Genomic DNA, 16,648 nt, shown 5'->3' with positions numbered 1-16,648 from the left:
TTTTTTATTTTAAAAACAAACAAGCAAGCCCTGTCCAGATTTAAAAAGTAACGCAAAAGTAACGTAACGCATTACTTTCCATAAAAAGTAACCAACGTAATTAGTTACTTTTTTATGGAGTAACGCAATATTGGAATGCATTACTTTTAAAAGTAACTTTCCCCAACACTGGTACTAACATATTTTAAAATATGTCAGTGCAAGTTTCTGACAGTTAAAACAGAACAGACATGCATTTTAGTCTGGGACTATGCTTAAACCTTGTCTATGAAACCGGGGGTTAAAGGAATAGTTCTAGTTCAGTTGGTGACTGACTAAAAATAAGCAAATATGGCATAGGCTATTTTGCCCGCAAGTAATCTAGACTTTAGATCTTTAAAACGCTCTGTCAACTTGAGAAATTTAGAAATTTCATCTGGTCTGAAGAAATATATAGCTCAGTATCATCAACATAACAGTGGAAACTAATCCAGTGTTTTCTCATAGTATTTCCAAGAGGCAGCATATATATATATATATATATATATATATAGCAGAGGGCCTAACACAGATCCTTGCAGCACTCCATATTTTACAGCTGTAAGGTTGGATTCTTCCTCATTTACAGAGATACAATGGTAACCGTCAGATGGGTAGGATCTTAACTACCCAATTCCTGGAGGGTCAAGCCCTACAGAGTTTAGTTCCAACCCTGCTCTAACAAACATACCATGTAGTTTTCAAACAAGCCTGAAGGACTTGAATAGCTGAAGCTAAACTCTGCAGAAACTGTGTTTTGCACCCCTGATCTAAACCATCTTAATGCAAGTAATCTAGACTTTAGATCTTTAAAACGCTCTGTCAACTTGAGAAATTTAGAAATTTCATCTGGTCTGAAGAAATATATAGCTCAGTATCATCAACATAACAGTGGAAACTAATCCAGTGTTTTCTCATAGTATTTCCAAGAGGCAGCGCATATATATATATATATATATATATATAAACAGCAGAGGGCCTAACACAGATCCTTGCAGCACTCCATATTTTACAGCTGTAAGGTTGGATTCTTCCTCATTTACAGAGATACAATGGTAACCGTCAGATGGGTAGGATCTTAACTACCCAATTCCTGGAGGGTCAAGCCCTACAGAGTTTAGTTCCAACCCTGCTCTAACAAACATACCATGTAGTTTTCAAACAAGCCTGAAGGACTTGAATAGCTGAAGCTAAACTCTGCAGAAACTGTGTTTTGCACCCCTGATCTAAACCATCTTAATGCCTGTTCCTGAATACTAATGTCATTCTGTAATCTATGTAATAGTATGTCATGATCTATGATGTCAAACACGGCACTAAAATCGATCTAAGCAGCGAAATGCAGCCTTAGTCAGATGCTAGAAACAAGTCATTTGTAACTTTACCAAGTGCAGTTTTAGACATTTTAGACAAAAATCTAATATTTTAAGAATAAATCATATATCACATACTTTCAGGAGGTTCTGCACCAGCTGGGCAACTGCCATTGAGTTGAATAGGAATGCTACTGGATGGTTGAGGTATTACAGACCTCAAATTGTGAGCTGCCAAATTCAGAGCACTTTCCTTTATAGAAAGTTGAATTCTCACTATAGGACCCACTCTAACATGAAAGATGATTCAAGGGACTTACTTTGCCAAAGAAGTACATGTTCTACATTTCAAAAATAGACAGTGACAGAGTCTTTGAGTAGAATGAATCATCATCCTCTAAGACACTTCAGTATTTTTATTATTTTCTGCAGCTGCTGCTCCAGTGGCTCCATGTCAGACTGAGAGAACACCAATAACACAAATATTCCCTGTGAGTGCTTGTGCGTTTACTTAAAAGGGAAATGGTGTATTTCTCTTCAGGAGAACAGAGAAGACATCCTGCAGCGACACTCACTCCCACTGGAAAAGAGAAGGAGGGGAGGGAGGGATGGGATTTTCTTTTATGATACTGTGTGTATATATATATATGTGGCAAAAGATAGGACCAATGTGTCCGAGACATTCTTTACCCAAAGAGTCAGATCTCCGTACATTTCAACAGTATAAATACAGTCCCACCTAAATACATCCTCCACTTAAGAAATCAAACAAACAATAACATTGACGAAAAACAACAGTAGGCAGTAACACTGACCCAATCTAAACCAATGGAACCAAAAAATCCAACAATATGTTAGTGGACTGGTTTGATGGGCTCTGCACTGGGTGATGTTGATTTGCATGAAATGAAAGTGGCACCATGCAGATACACATGTGCTTTAACAATCTGAAAGCACTGATGAGACAGAAGGAACGGGGAACCACAAAGAGACAGAAACGAGAGATGACAGAAGCTTGACCAGGACACGGGGTTGAGGAGATCTCTACTGGAGGTCTGAGACTAGACAAGTTCAAGTGGTGGGCTTAGATTCAGTTCATATAAGATGGTCTGAATAGTGATGTAGCTTGTAGGTTTGCACTGTTAGATGGGCAGCTGGAACTTGACATCAACCTGGGCCTCTTTAGCCAATGATACAATTTCAGAGAGCTTTACAACCTAGAGAAAAAGAGAGAGAAAGGTATGGTAAATGTTTAACCTTTAATTATAATCAGCTTAATTATAACAGTGTCCTAAACGTTAATAGTAAAAAGCAAAAAGTGATGATTGCTGATTGTTAAAAAAAAACTCTACATAACGGTACATAAAAAAAAAAACTGAATATGTTCTGCCTGGCTGTCGTGAACCGCTGTATGATCACTTCAGAGTGGAAAGACAAATTGCTTGTAGCTGGATATCTGGTTTTGTATAGTCATTGTATAGTAATAATGAGATTTGCTTTGATTCTATTTGATGCAAAGTTGTATGGACTGCAACATGTGCTTTCATTTTTCCTTTTGTACACTTTCCCTTTTTAAATGACACAGGTGCAATTTGTTACCCTTAGTTATTGGATTAGGTAGCATGAGTTAACAATGAACAGCATTTTTTTTACACAGCATGAATTAATCTAGATGAATTTATTCATAATTTATTTGTTTGATTGTTTGTTCGCTCGTAATACATTATTAAAGCCATTTATAATTTATACTTGAATGACGTATTATGTATTTATTTTTTATTTATAACTTGACATATTAAAATATGTAGAAATTAATATTATCCAAGTTTATTAAAAGCTGTAAAAGTATGTTTTATTGTTAGTTCATGAAACCTAAAGAACGAACTACTATTAATGAACTGAACCTTGTTGAAAAGTGTTGTAAAAAACATTTTTTCTTATGCATGTGAATTTTTATTCTTTATTTTAATAGTGTTCATCGTCTGTTTGATTACGTCTTTAATTGATTTTTCCGTACATTTCTGCCATATGTACATTAACTGACAGTCACCACTGATAAGCTACCACTAAATATTGTAGAAACCTAATTTGCTGTAAAGTTGCTTTGCAATGATTTGTATCGTGAAAAGCGCTGTACAAATAAACTTGAATTACCACAATCTGATACCTTTTCTTGATCCCATGAGGCCAAGTCTTTTTGGTTCCTCTCCTGAAGTATTTTGTGTTCCCCCTTAAGTTTGAGATGATGCCACCCCCTCAGAGGTCCTCAAAGGTTGCCAACCCTGAAACAACATACAGAACTACCATATTTTGCTATAAGTTTGATTGCATCATATGATAATTGCTGTTAATAGTGTTCATCGTCTGTTTGATTACGTCTTTAATTGATTTTTCCGTACATTTCTGCCATATGTACATTAACTGACAGTCACCACTGATAAGCTACCACTAAATATTGTAGAAACCTAATTTGCTGTAAAGTTGCTTTGCAATGATTTGTATCGTGAAAAGCGCTATACAAATAAACTTGAATTGAATTTAATTGAATTTTCCAAAAAAAGTGTAAATGTTGCTATTTCAAACATTAATGGCAGGTTGTGGGAAATTTTGTCCTGTCTCTCAAGAATAAGTGATATGGGTTTGGAACAATGAGGGGTGACTAAATGATGACAGAATTTTCATTTTTGGGTGAACAACTCCTTTAAAATCTCATATTTCTTTGGACTATCAATTTGATTCCTGAACCATGATGAGCAGATTCTTCTCACCATTTCCACCCTATGTCAGTTTGGATTTGCTCATATGCATGGATAAATAAGAGCAACGCACCATTTTGGCCGCCTCGTCCAGATCATCACAGGCCAGGATCTTCAGAGGGCTGGCAGCGATCAGAGCCTTGGCATCGTCTACTCTTGTTCCTAGAGATCAGACAAGCGTGATGAGAGTGAGATGAAGGACAGAAAACATGAGCCACCTGCACAAATACCCCTTTCCAGACACCTTTTTCTTTCTGTCAATGTTTCTTCTCTCCTAGACGTTCCAAGTCTTCCTGGGGGATTTGTGCTACTTTTTATTGAAATAGATAGTACAGTGTTCCCACAGTTTTTGACTAACGAATTTCCAAGACTTTTCCATCACCTTTCTAGCCATCTATGTTTACTGGATAAGGATTTTCAATAATTCTTCAAATTCAGACTTCTTCTCTAAAGAATTCTAAGAAGCATTCTGACCAATCTGTGAACTGGTTAATTGTTCTTTGAAAAAAAGAAACTGAAACAACTCAACATCATAATGGCTTGCAAGCAAGTTTCACTTTATACAAGAGCAACTTCTAACTAATTACATAATTTTAAAGTAGTGTGTAACTAGAAAAATCTATATTTACTATAGTAATTTCCATATGCCATTTCCCTATTCCCAGGCCTTGAAAACAATTTGAAAATATCCCCAAATATTTCCAGGTTTTCCCATGACCACAAGAACCTCTGATAAGCCTGATAAGTCCTATTCATGTGATTTTCTAAGGAAACCTGCTTGTTCTTACCGGTATAACTGATAATATGATCCAATTTTTCAGATCAGCACCCTTTTAAATAAAGTATGGGAACGGAAAATATTTTTAATGGGTTTCAAATCATCCCTCCACCTCTCCATTAATCAAAGTCACCCGCACCATCAATCATAATCACAGTATTAAGTTCGGTCTCTCTCACCTTGTAACCGCACTACGATGGGGATTTTCAGTTCTAAGTCAGTGACAGCCATAATAATGCCCTGTGCGATGACATCACACCGCATGATGCCACCAAAGATGTTCACCAAAATAGCTTGGACCTGTTACAGAGAACACAGACAAACATTTTCTGACATGAGAGGTCCAATAAAAAGAGCAGCAATAAACACAGAAGCCAATGTAATTCCTTTGATTATGACAATACCTTTTTATCAGACGTGATGAGCTTGAAGGCCTCCGTCACCTGCTGTGCAGTGGCTCCGCCTCCAACATCCAGGAAGTTAGCGGGTGTTCCACCATGCAGTTTAATGATGTCCATAGTTGCCATAGCGAGTCCAGCCCCATTGACTAAACACAGGTGACATCACATGTATAGATTTATACATACACATATTCAATATTCAAACTAATCAAAATGGTACAAATCATATCTAGTTTACTAAAAGCGCAAAATGTAATATATAAAGGTCTTTAATTCTAATATTATATATATATATATATATAAACGTAAATATATCAAGAATGCTGATATGTGGGTTTGGTTTTGAATCGTCCACTCAATGCTGTGATAATGTTTCTCTAATGGATGGTTGTGGGTTTTTTGGACTGACCCAGACAGCCAATAGTGCCATCTAGGCCAATGTAGTTGAGGTCTGCTTTGGCTGCCTGTCTGTCTCTGGTGTCCTCCTGGGTCCAGTCTCGCATGTCGAACACTTTCTTCTGTCTATAGGCAGCGTTTGAGTCAAAGTTGATCTTAGCATCCATACACATCACTGCAAAGCACGTAAGAAATCATCTATGAAAGCAGGAATCTATGAGCCTGTTGTAGAGTATTACAGTGTTGGGTAGAGCTGCACAACATTGGAATAAACTGACATTGCATTTGTTTTTCTGCTATATTTACTGGATATGAAAAAAAACACAGAAATTCCCACCAGATGACTTGAATAGCTCTATTTGATGCTATTATTCAATCTAAAATGATTGGGGGGAGTACAGAACACTTTCTTCTGTCTATAGGCAGCGTTTGAGTCAAAGTTGATCTTAGCATCCATACACATCACTGCAAAGCACGTAAGAAATCATCTATGAAAGCAGGAATCTATGAGCCTGTTGTAGAGTATTACAGTGTTGGGTAGAGCTGCACAACATTGGAATAAACTGACATTGCATTTGTTTTTCTGCTATATTTACTGGATATGAAAAAAAACACAGAAATTCCCACCAGATGACTTGAATAGCTCTATTTGATGCTATTATTCAATCTAAAATGATTGGGGGAGTACAGAAAATAAAAATAATTTAAAAAAGCTGAAAAATTACTATTTTTAGTTAGCATGAATTTCAGTGATTAGCTGTTCACACTTCAGTATACTCTTTACTTAACTCAAATCTATTTCCATGACCATTAAGTGAACAGTTTTTTTTTTTTTACAAAATTCTTTCAACTCAAGTTTTCATAGGTCACATTCCCACTGTTTTTGACCTATTCAATATGACAATAAAACAATATATTTTTTAAAGTAATAATTTTATTGTGATTATTATTATATACAAAACAACAAATAAATTGTAATAAAACTATTGTACTCTAAAAAACTTTAAAAAGTATTTGATAAAATAATTTTATTTTTATAGGCTTAGTACAACTGTAAAATTACTAAGATATAATTTCTTTATGTACAAATGTTAAACCATCACATTTTATTTGGTTGTTTTTCGTCAAATTAATACAGCCTGTAGAGTCTTCAGAGTGAAGAGTGGCACTGTGCAGTATATATTATATTATAACAGTGTTTCATCATCTCAGAGTGGCTCAATTCACAGTAAACAAACCAATCTGCTCTGATATGCTGAAACAAACCCCAGATCATGAGCTGCACACATGTAAACGAACACAGTGTCACGTTTAACTCTAAAACCCACAGTGCCAATAATTATTTGATTAAATCGCCTTATCCAAAAAGCCATTTCACGATACTGATATTATTTTGTGCAGCCCTAGGACTGGGTTCTTTAATGTATACATAATGATCTAAAGTGCAAGGTGTCTGCTTCAGGGTACCAATGCCAGATGAATCCTCCACCATTGGGTTGATCTCTAGCATAGATGCATCATACTTGATGAACACATCATAAAGTTTCAACATGTTTTCTGCAGCTTCATTGATCAATGCAGGGGGGAAACCCATCTTCTCCGCCACCTGAGAGAGAGAGAGAAAAAAAAGAATAAAAACATTTTTCAAGCAGGGGTCAGTGTGGGAACTGTCTTGCAGAGCTATATAATACTCTGCACCTCACCTTAATAGCCTGATCCATCTTTATTCCCTCCATGATATCAATAGGCTCTTTCACAATGGCATCAGGATTCTCTGCAGCCACATCCTCAATGTTCACGCCTCCCTGAGAACTGCCAATCAGCACAGGGCCCTGTAGGGGGTGAAGCAGAGCCTACGTGATTATTTTAAGCCCAGGTGAAACCAGTAAAGTGCTGACATTTCAGGTCACAACACAGTAAAAGTTGCCCTCTACTGGCCATTCTGCTTACTGCAGCATGTAGAGTGGTGATGTCATTTTTGAATACTTACTGTACTTGGATGCACACATATGCAAAGCAGTTTCGTAGATAAACCACACAGTATTGACCTCTCACCTGGAAGGACCTCTCCATGGTGATGGCAAAATAATACTCTCTGCGTGGGTATCTGCGCTCGCAGATAAACACCTGGTTACAGATTCGCCCTGCCTCTCCTGTCTGCTTAGTGAACAGCTTCTTGCCAATCATCTTAGAGGAGATATCTCTCGCTTCCTCTGGCCTGCAGACACAATGAGAGTGAGAAGACAAAAAGGAAATAGGAAAAGTAATAAAGTGACGAACAATAAAGTAGGCACAAGCACTCACGAGTAAACGATTCTGACTCCGCCTTTCAATCCTCCCTCAAAAGAGCCTTTGCCTCGACCACCCGCCAACACTTGGGCTTTAACCACCAGGTCTTTAGAGCCTGAAAAAAAAGAGAAAGAATAAACAAGAATGAAAACAAAGCCTTGAATAATGCCAACCAAACAGACACAGAAGTACACAAAACACATGGCCATGCTCAAAGGCCATTAGCAAACAAACAAATACCACTTAAATTGACAGAGATGAAAAATTCACTACAGAATTGCTGCATCCTCAACCAGTGAGTCACACTGTAATTAGCTACAGTCTCTAAACCTGCACAGACCTGCTGCTGCCGGACACACAGAACAGGCTTATGAAAGGCTGGACCTGATTGTTATGATAAATGTAATGCCACATAACAGATTAAATAGTTTTGATTCACTAGGATTTAAACTGCATAACCAGTTGTAAACAACAGACGTATGACGCCAATAAGAATGATTTAGGAAGGCCCGGCGTCATAAACTCAATTCTGCCTGCTTAGTAAAAACAATAAGGTGGAGTTTAATAAAATTTCGACTGGGAGTTGGAACTTTACAAGCCAACTTTTCAATAAACAGACATAACTACACATTTTATTTGTGGTATTGGTTAAGATGGTATTAATAAAAAATACTTTTAAATTATTTACTCACCTTCATTGTGTTCCAAACCCATAAGACCCATCCGAACAAGGAGATATTAAGCAAAATGATCATGCTGCCTTTTTCCTGCCTAATGGCTTGAATTTGACTGTTCTTCACTACACTACTGTTGTAGTACTTTTTTTTTTGCATTACATTGCATTACCTGCCTAATGGCTTGAATTTGACTGTTCTTCACTACACTACTGTTATAGTACTTTTTTTTTTGCATTACAATGCATTACATTTATCAAATGTGACAGCGAAGACATAATGTTACAATTATTTCTATAGATTTCTATTTGAAATAAATGCTGTTCTATTGAACTTTCTATTCATCAACAAATCCTAAAAATATGTATCACGGTTGCCACAAAAATATTAAGCAGCACAATTGTTTTCAACATTGGTAATAATAAGAAATGTTTCTTGAGCACCAAATCATCATACTAGAATAATTTCTGAGAGATCATGTGGCACTGAAGACTGGAGTAATGATTGCTAAAAACAAAAATTCAGCTTTGACATCACAGATATAAATTACATTTTTTTTAAAAACACACAAAAATATAATATTTCACAATATTACTGTTTTTATCTTTTTTTCTGGAATTAAGTGCTTTTTCATGATTGCTTTCAAAACAGCAGCATGAACGTTCTGATGAACCTCGTTTTGTGCTCCACAGAACATCTGTTATAGGGTTTAGACATCAAGAGGGTGAGTAAATACTGACAGAATTGTCAGCTTTGGGTGAACTAACCCTTTTAAAGTTGTACCATGTTGGAGCTCTGAAAAAGGGAAGTGCCCCACAGAACGCCATTAAACCGCTGATTTTACATTGTGAAACTATGGATATTTCCAACTTTGTCCATGTTGCAATTCTGCACATAAAATACTCCCACTTTTTGCAACCCTTAATGTACATTTCAGTGCATTTACCAGAAATGAAATGCACAGCAAATGATTATTCATTTGGAAACAGCAAGTTAAGGAGTGAAATCCAATTTTATGCTGATCTGAGACACACCAAGATTCAAACTAATGGGTCAATTAAACCCATTCTCTAATGTTACATGTTTCTCAGTCTAAAGCTAGTTCCTCCATGTTTGTGACACCCTACCCTCCTTTATTCTGGCTAACAGCACTGCCTGTCCATCATGGGTCTGTGCAGGTGCTGCCTATATGCTGACAGTTAGATTAAAGGTTAGGGTAGCCACATTCTCCAGAGGTGGTGCAAATCTATGTTTAGACTGCAGCGTGTGTGAGAACAGCACAACAGCTGAAACACAAACACACAGCAAATTCCAGACCCTAACATAGGGTAATCTGGCTGTCCTGTTCAAAACACTGTAATCTGACCTATGTAAAAGCATTGGCAATGGTATTCCCTAAATTTATATATGCTGTATTGAAATACTACTCAAGATCATTCCAATGTGTAAAATATGTAAACAGTGGAAAATATAAGTGAATCAGTGTGCATATGTTATGGAACAGTTATGCAGCCTGCATCCCTTTGAGAATAAATATTGACGACTTTCCTCAATTAGTGTCCAGTGTATGTTCATGAGTTCTTACCGATCTGCTTGGCAACAGCATAAGCCTCATCAGGCGTGCTGGCCACCAAACCCGCAGGCACAGAGATGCCCGCTTCCTTCAGCAGCCCAATGCTCATGTATTCATGCAGGGAGAGGTTTCTCTGCTGCTGCACTGATAGCATTGGAGACGGCTGGTGCCCATGGTTACCAAATAGACCCGATGTCCCACCAAGCACCTGGTAATTGTAAGTAAAGAGAGAAAATAGACATTAAATCCAACACAAATAAATTCTGGTCACCCTGCCAAATAAGATTGAACAAGGGATATGGTGGCTACAAAGCCATGGTCATATTTACATTGCAAACACTAACTTTTGTAGATTGCTAAATGCAATCCACAAACGGAAACAAGAACAAGCAAAGTCTCAGCTTTACAAGGAAAAGGATTTTCCCTTGCTCAATAGACGAACACTTAACAGACTTTACAAGAAGCCAAGCAATGTCAAGAGTCTTCCAGTAATATATGGGATATCAGAATACGCGGAATCATAACACCTACTGAAACACTGTCTGCACCAACAATATATTGATGATTAACAGACTAATTCATGATTTGCCATAATCCAAAGTGACAAACACTGGTAATGTATATCGAAATATCGGAAATGTGTTTAAAAATCATATCACCGTTATTGAAAAAAATTATATCGCGATACATATTGATATTGAATTATTGTCCAGCCCTACACTCATTATAGGAATAGTCCTTTATGGAGCAACCTGGGTGTCTAACTCCAGGGTACAACCTTCTAATAACCAAACATTTAGACATGAAATTATGATTCAGGTTAGAATTACAGTTAAGGAAACTATAATTTTGTTCATTACAACGGGCATATTTGCAGATCTGAGTGGTTTAAGAGTTAACTTTAATAACCAGCTGGCACTAGAGTTGAACAGAAACACTGAGGTGAAACAAAACAGACTGGCCCTCTGTCCATGTAGGTCAAAGTTAACTCGGGATGACAGCTACAGCGTGAATGATAACCATATAAACAAAGAGACACACTAAACTCCCAGATATTTCAACTTGGATCCGCCTAACTAACGTTACAAAAGAGCATCCGCTCAGTAGATAATGAATAGGTTTGCTAATCTAAGCATTATTAATAATGATGGCAGTTAGCCTGAAGGCTAATGTAGGGTGCAGGACGCGTCCTGGGAAAATGGCACGTATGGTCACCCTAGGCTAATGTCAAAGGAGAATCGCCTATTTGGGGTCATTAAAAGTGATCAAAAAAGCAAGCCGCTTCACAAATGACAGTCGGATATAGCTATCTGATCTGTGCACGCAAAACTGACCTTAGCTGCCGAGCTTAAAGTCGTCCTGGAGCCGGAATTCCGCAGTCCAGCGGACAACCGGCCGCAGATCAGGGACGTCGCCATGTTGCTCTGTGCACAAGCAGCGCAGCAGAAAAACAAATGACTGGACACGCCTGCGTCAGGACGTACGTCAACTGCGCAACTGCGCATCGAGAATTGCAGCTGGCTATTTCCTTCCTCGTGAACCAAAGCTTACTATTAAAATCAGTTCACGTGTTTACTGTGATAAAGATTTGCTTTATTTTGGGAATTAAGATGATTTACTGCCATTTGTACATCTCATAGTGCACAGTCTTCAACAAGATCGTGAAAGGTATGCTTTCTGTCAGGAAAGTCATCTACCAAGTAAGATATAGGTAAGTTTATACTCTGACGTGGTTTCCACTAAAACTGTTGCTTAAGTATGCTCATGCGGATCCCCAGCATTGCACATGTCCCTCCCTCTCACTAATTGAGGAGGTTTTGATTCATTCCAGTGACTCGAATCTTTTCAATCCGCTCAACAAAAAGATTCCTTCAGTGACTCTTTACATCCACGCCAGTAGATGGCAGCAAGTGAGTGTCTTTTTGTGCTTGTGTCAAGTTATTGAATCATGTACCTATTCAAAAAATGGATTCATTCACAAATTTATGTTTTACCCACAAATGATATTTAAAGCTGCAGTCCGTAACTTTTTTTGGTTAAAAATGATCCGAAATCAATATTTGAGCAAGTACATAACCAGCCAGTGTTCAAAACTATCGCCGTACTTTAGCCCGATTCACAACGGTTAGCTTATAATAATGTTTTCTAATTTGAGTGGTACGGGTAGGTTTTCGCGGGAAATTCTAGCATGGCACTGCGTCATTACGTCACGTCTGTAAACATAAAGAAGTTGTCCCGGTTACTAGGCTATTGCATGTGTGGATCCTGCAGGTGGAGGATCGTTTATAGCCTTTTCTCACAGCAGCTGGAATAATTAAATGTATCATTTTGATGGCGGATTGTAATCCATAAAGGATTATGTGTTTATGAAACACATGTGAATTAAATTAAATTATATCCCAGTTATAAATGTGCTTCTGATTACAGATAGCATGGCATTACAAAGATTTGTATTTTAAAGAAAACCAGTTCGAAGGGAGCATAATTAGCTTTTTGGGTTAAAAGAATTTCTTAATATGAAATTCGAAGAGTATGACAATTAGATTAGACTGTGCAGAAATTGAAATCTACACGCTAATACACACTATACTCATAGTCACCAATGCTGATGCTGTTAACATTAATCATTTGAGAATAAAGTATAACAATAATAATAATTTGAACAGTTTGATGTGATATGAGCTAACCGATCTTTAGATTAAATCACCATTGGTGTGATTACTAAGTATAGGATTCACACTGGTGCGGTGACTGACTGCCACACATACTCTTCAGAACATTAGATTCATCCGCGCTGGAGCCGCGCCGACTCACAACCCAAGCAAGCTAGATAATTCCACACACAGCTGCAATTACAGGTTTTCAAACAGAGATGGCGACAAAGAGGCAAAACTTACGGACTGCAGCTTTAAGCAGCTCTATTAAGTGGTTAATGTTTCCTCCACCTTGGCAAGGTCTAGGTATGACTTTTGACAAGCTATAACAAAAAGACAACATTAGTAGTTTCTGTAGTGTACATCATTTTAATAGTGCATGGTCAACAGTTATTTTTACACATTAATGATTCTTCCACCCTTTTCTCAAGATATCTCTAAATTTAAAACCATAAAAATGCACATTACTCTGTAAAATACAATAAAGAATGATTTTGTTTATTATTGTTTATAATTTTTTTATCGAAAGGTTAGAAGTCTCAAATGGTACTCCAAGTAAATTATTTAGGTCATAGGGATTAGGGTTGCAAAAAGTTGGAAAATTTCCAGTAAATTTCCAGTAAATTTTGGAAACTTTCCAGGATTTTTTTGGAATATTCCAGGGATTTTTTTGTGAAAGTTTCCGGAAATGTTCCACCCCTTTGCAACCCTAATAGGGATTCATAAAGTTTGGACTACAACTATGTTTGTCCATTTTAACACAGTTTAAATACAATGTCCGAGGCTGTTCAAAATGGAAAACCCATCCTCAAACGTCCTGGAGTGGGACTTGGGATTCTTGTGACAGACTCCTCCAATCCAGGATGCGTCTTGTTAGGAAAAAGAAAAACCAAAGTTGGGAAAGGCACCTACCAGTTACCAGGAGGTCACATTGAATTCGGGTGAGTTCACTGTAACAAAAGTGCATCCGTTTGGCCTTTTACTGATGTTAACCATCCCAGTATCAAATTAGAAAGACATTTATGTTCCTCTATAATTCCAGCTTTATTCATGTTAACTTTTCTTATGTGCTAGTGCATTTAAACACATGGGTTGCATGTAAATTATTTTTAATTATCAGAGAAACTTGGGAGGAATGTGCCCAGAGAGAGGTGATGGAGGAAGCTGGCGTCCAACTGAAGAACATTCGCTTTGCATCCGTCATCAACTCCATCAGACTGGAGGAAAACTACCATTATGTCACAATCTTCATGCAGGGAGAACTGGACAGGTCTTTCTCAGCTGAACCGGTTAATTTGGAGCCAGAGAAGAATGAAGGTAGACCATTTCTTTGAATGCGTTGTTGCCTGTGTAGTCTCAGGCCCAGATGGCCCACCCACAGATCATTCATGATAGTGATAAAAATCTGTCATGTGAGACTACTGCCTGTCTCACGCCAACTTGGCAGTCACCATTACAACAGGTTTTAGCGGTTTTGAGCAAATATTACAATTTTTGAGTACAGTGTAAAATAATGATGACATGTTTTTTTTTTTTAAAGCTCTAAAGGCTTAAATCCCATGTTTTTGTTGTTAAAATGAATAGATATATTTGACAAACTATTAATTAAGATGACATTAAAGGCAGGGTATGTGATTTTTCAAAAACACTTTAGAAAACTGATTCGGGCCGAATCGCAAAACAAACTTGTAGCCAATCAGCAATAAGGGGCGTGTCTACTCGTGATGTGGAGGAGAGAGCTTTCAGTGCATGGGACGGACATTAGCCGAGCCGAGTGACAGAAAGATAGAGATGGCGGATAAAAAACAAAAGAGGAAAATGTCTGCGGAAGGATAAGGCAAGAAGTAGGACCCGTGTAAATATCGGATCAGCTTTCCAGCGCTGGAGAGAACTTAAGGAGCGGAGGCCTGCGATCGGACGCCGAGGTTGCTTTGTTTCTTCTCAATAGGTGAGTAACAACGTGTGTCTACAACAGCTAAAGTCTGCCTACACTGGACGCGATCAAACGACCGTTGAAAACCATTTGAAATTTGTGTCAGCACGTCATAAATAGAACCCGGCAGCAGTTTTCTGTCGGGGATTTGTTGTGCCGCGCCGCTCACGTCCGTAGACATGGTGTAACATTGGTTTTGCTTTGTTTCACAGAACTAATCGTTGCCTGGGTTGCGTACGTATATGTGGGGCGGAGCTATCAAAATACGGCAAGACCCTTTTGGGGTAGGGGCGTGTTTGCTTTGGTGATTTCAAATATCAACATTGGCTACCAGAAATCACTTACTCTGCCTTTAACATAGAATTAAAAGTGATCTACACACAAGAAATCTCTGTCCCAGCTTCAAAGTCTTGATCTTCTTGATTATATCCATCAATTGCAATCATACATTTAGACATAATCAGTTGGAGTGATATTCAGTTATTTGTAATAAGAACATATTTTAACTTTGAAAGAAACAGCAGTTTAAAAACAAACAATTACTGGTCACTTTATATTTTGTTTAGGCACACTTTTAATATCTAAATGGGTGCTTTTTGGCCAGAATAAACACCAGTGTGGGCCAGACTATATGTCAATAGTCAAAACAATAGTATGGCAGCAAAAGTATCTGTAGATTTACTGGATATTTACATGTCATGCACTGTATAAAACCAAATCATCTGCTTTAGATTTCTATGTTGTACAGTATGTATGATTTCTATGAGTAAGTAGTGACCAAGTATAAATTAGTTTATTTAGTATTAGACATCAATTTATTATATGAGTAGCTAATACTGAAAAATTAGTGATTCATTTTTAATTATTTGACTGTATTTGCCCAAATGGCAAGCAGCAGCAGTATCGCTGGAGTATTTCACTGAAAGATTCAGATTCATTAATTATTTCTTTCTCAGGTTGGACATGGAGGCAGTGGGAGGATTTCCCCCCCGAAGAGCAGCTATTCTTGCCCTTAGCCAACCTGAGACAACAGGACTTCCAGCCATTCAGAAAGGGTTAAAGGCGTTTCTGTAATTAAGAAATCAACCGTATCACTCCCTGACTCACCTTAAGCCTTTTCTCACTCAGTTTGAAGAGAGCTTTGACCTGTCGAAAGGACACACGCCCTGACCTTAAGTTGTGAGATTGACATACTGTACTTTCAAATTGACTGTAATGCATAATTAATTCATTACTGAATGTTATTCCAGCTTCTCAGTAGCCTAATGATTTTATTGAACACACGTGTATTAAATTATATCTAAGGCTATTAAACAATCAGGTCTTATCAGTCAGATATTTATTTTGTACATGCCGGTAAAGTCTGTATTGAACATGTTATGGGTGATGTTATGTTAAAATATTTAGGTAACAGTTTACAATAAGGTCAGATTTGTTAACATTACTGAATGCATTAGGTATCCCAAGAGCAATACTTTTACAGTATTTAATTTTGCTTAAAGCTAATTTCTACATATACATTTTAACATTTCGAGTAATAAATTAACATTAACCTATAATGAATTGGATTATATTATTGAATTGAATATTATATGAATATTATATATGATATGAATTTAATTATATTAATAATGAATTGTATTTTATTGTAAAGTGTTACTAATATTTCGTCATAACTTCCTCAGGCATAACTTCCTCTATCCGTTCCCACCAGACAACACCCTTTGTATTTGCAATACTACTGCAAGGATTTCATAACATATTATTTTTTCCACATAAATCTTACCTGCATTTAAATAAACATTACCTGGTAGGTTGGACAGTCTTTCTTTTTTTTTTTTTTTAGAAACCACGCACCCTATC

The 16,648-nt window shown here is 37.3% G+C and overlaps 2 protein-coding genes across 3 annotated transcripts; one reads left to right on the top strand and one right to left on the bottom strand.

Annotated features, from left to right (window-relative positions):
* Nucleotides 1–1,227: 1,227 nt before the first annotated feature.
* LOC107705569 (succinyl-CoA ligase [ADP-forming] subunit beta, mitochondrial) lies at nucleotides 1,228–11,773 on the bottom strand. The gene is made up of 11 exons (XM_016508890.1): nucleotides 11,533–11,773; nucleotides 10,211–10,406; nucleotides 7,967–8,066; nucleotides 7,718–7,880; nucleotides 7,366–7,494; nucleotides 7,130–7,268; nucleotides 5,676–5,837; nucleotides 5,270–5,412; nucleotides 5,045–5,165; nucleotides 4,161–4,249; nucleotides 1,228–2,548 (listed from the first exon to the last, which is right to left on the bottom strand). Exons 1-11 carry the CDS (start codon nucleotides 11,701–11,703, stop codon nucleotides 2,474–2,476), a joined length of 1,488 nt encoding a protein of 495 aa, XP_016364376.1. The 5' UTR covers nucleotides 11,704–11,773; the 3' UTR covers nucleotides 1,228–2,473.
* A 56-nt stretch (nucleotides 11,774–11,829) lies between these two features.
* LOC107705561 (probable 8-oxo-dGTP diphosphatase NUDT15) lies at nucleotides 11,830–16,246 on the top strand. 2 transcript variants are annotated; one of them, XM_016508883.1, is made up of 5 exons: nucleotides 11,832–11,909; nucleotides 12,030–12,108; nucleotides 13,617–13,793; nucleotides 13,973–14,169; nucleotides 15,742–16,246. In XM_016508883.1, exons 3-5 carry the CDS (start codon nucleotides 13,627–13,629, stop codon nucleotides 15,843–15,845), a joined length of 468 nt encoding a protein of 155 aa, XP_016364369.1. In that variant the 5' UTR covers nucleotides 11,832–11,909; nucleotides 12,030–12,108; nucleotides 13,617–13,626; the 3' UTR covers nucleotides 15,846–16,246. The 2 variants fall into 2 exon arrangements, with proteins under 2 accessions (XP_016364368.1, XP_016364369.1); XM_016508882.1 differs by lacking the exon at nucleotides 12,030–12,108 and having other exon boundaries at nucleotides 11,830–11,909.
* Nucleotides 16,247–16,648: the final 402 nt, after the last annotated feature.

The sequence above is a fragment of the Sinocyclocheilus rhinocerous genome, unplaced genomic scaffold (genome assembly GCF_001515625.1).
Source record: "Sinocyclocheilus rhinocerous isolate Xijiao unplaced genomic scaffold, SAMN03320098_v1.1 scaffold504, whole genome shotgun sequence".
Taxonomy (NCBI): domain Eukaryota; kingdom Metazoa; phylum Chordata; class Actinopteri; order Cypriniformes; family Cyprinidae; genus Sinocyclocheilus; species Sinocyclocheilus rhinocerous.
Note: the sequence above shows the minus strand (reverse complement) of the source record. Positions and strands in the feature narration are given on the sequence as shown.

Coding starts and splice junctions, on each gene's coding strand:
- LOC107705569 (XM_016508890.1), bottom strand. CDS start 11,703: ATGCGCAGTTGCGCAGTTGACGTACGTCCTGACGCAGGCGTGTCCAGT. Junction 7,881..7,966: donor GGAGTCAGAATCGTTTACTC/GTGAGTGCTTGT, acceptor TTGTGTCTGCAG/GCCAGAGGAAGCGAGAGATA. Junction 5,166..5,269: donor TCATCACGTCTGATAAAAAG/GTATTGTCATAA, acceptor TCTCTGTAACAG/GTCCAAGCTATTTTGGTGAA.
- LOC107705561 (XM_016508882.1), top strand. CDS start 11,869: ATGCTTTCTGTCAGGAAAGTCATCTACCAAGTAAGATATAG. Junction 11,910..13,616: donor ATCTACCAAGTAAGATATAG/GTAAGTTTATAC, acceptor ATTTTAACACAG/TTTAAATACAATGTCCGAGG. Junction 14,170..15,741: donor GGAGCCAGAGAAGAATGAAG/GTAGACCATTTC, acceptor TTTCTTTCTCAG/GTTGGACATGGAGGCAGTGG.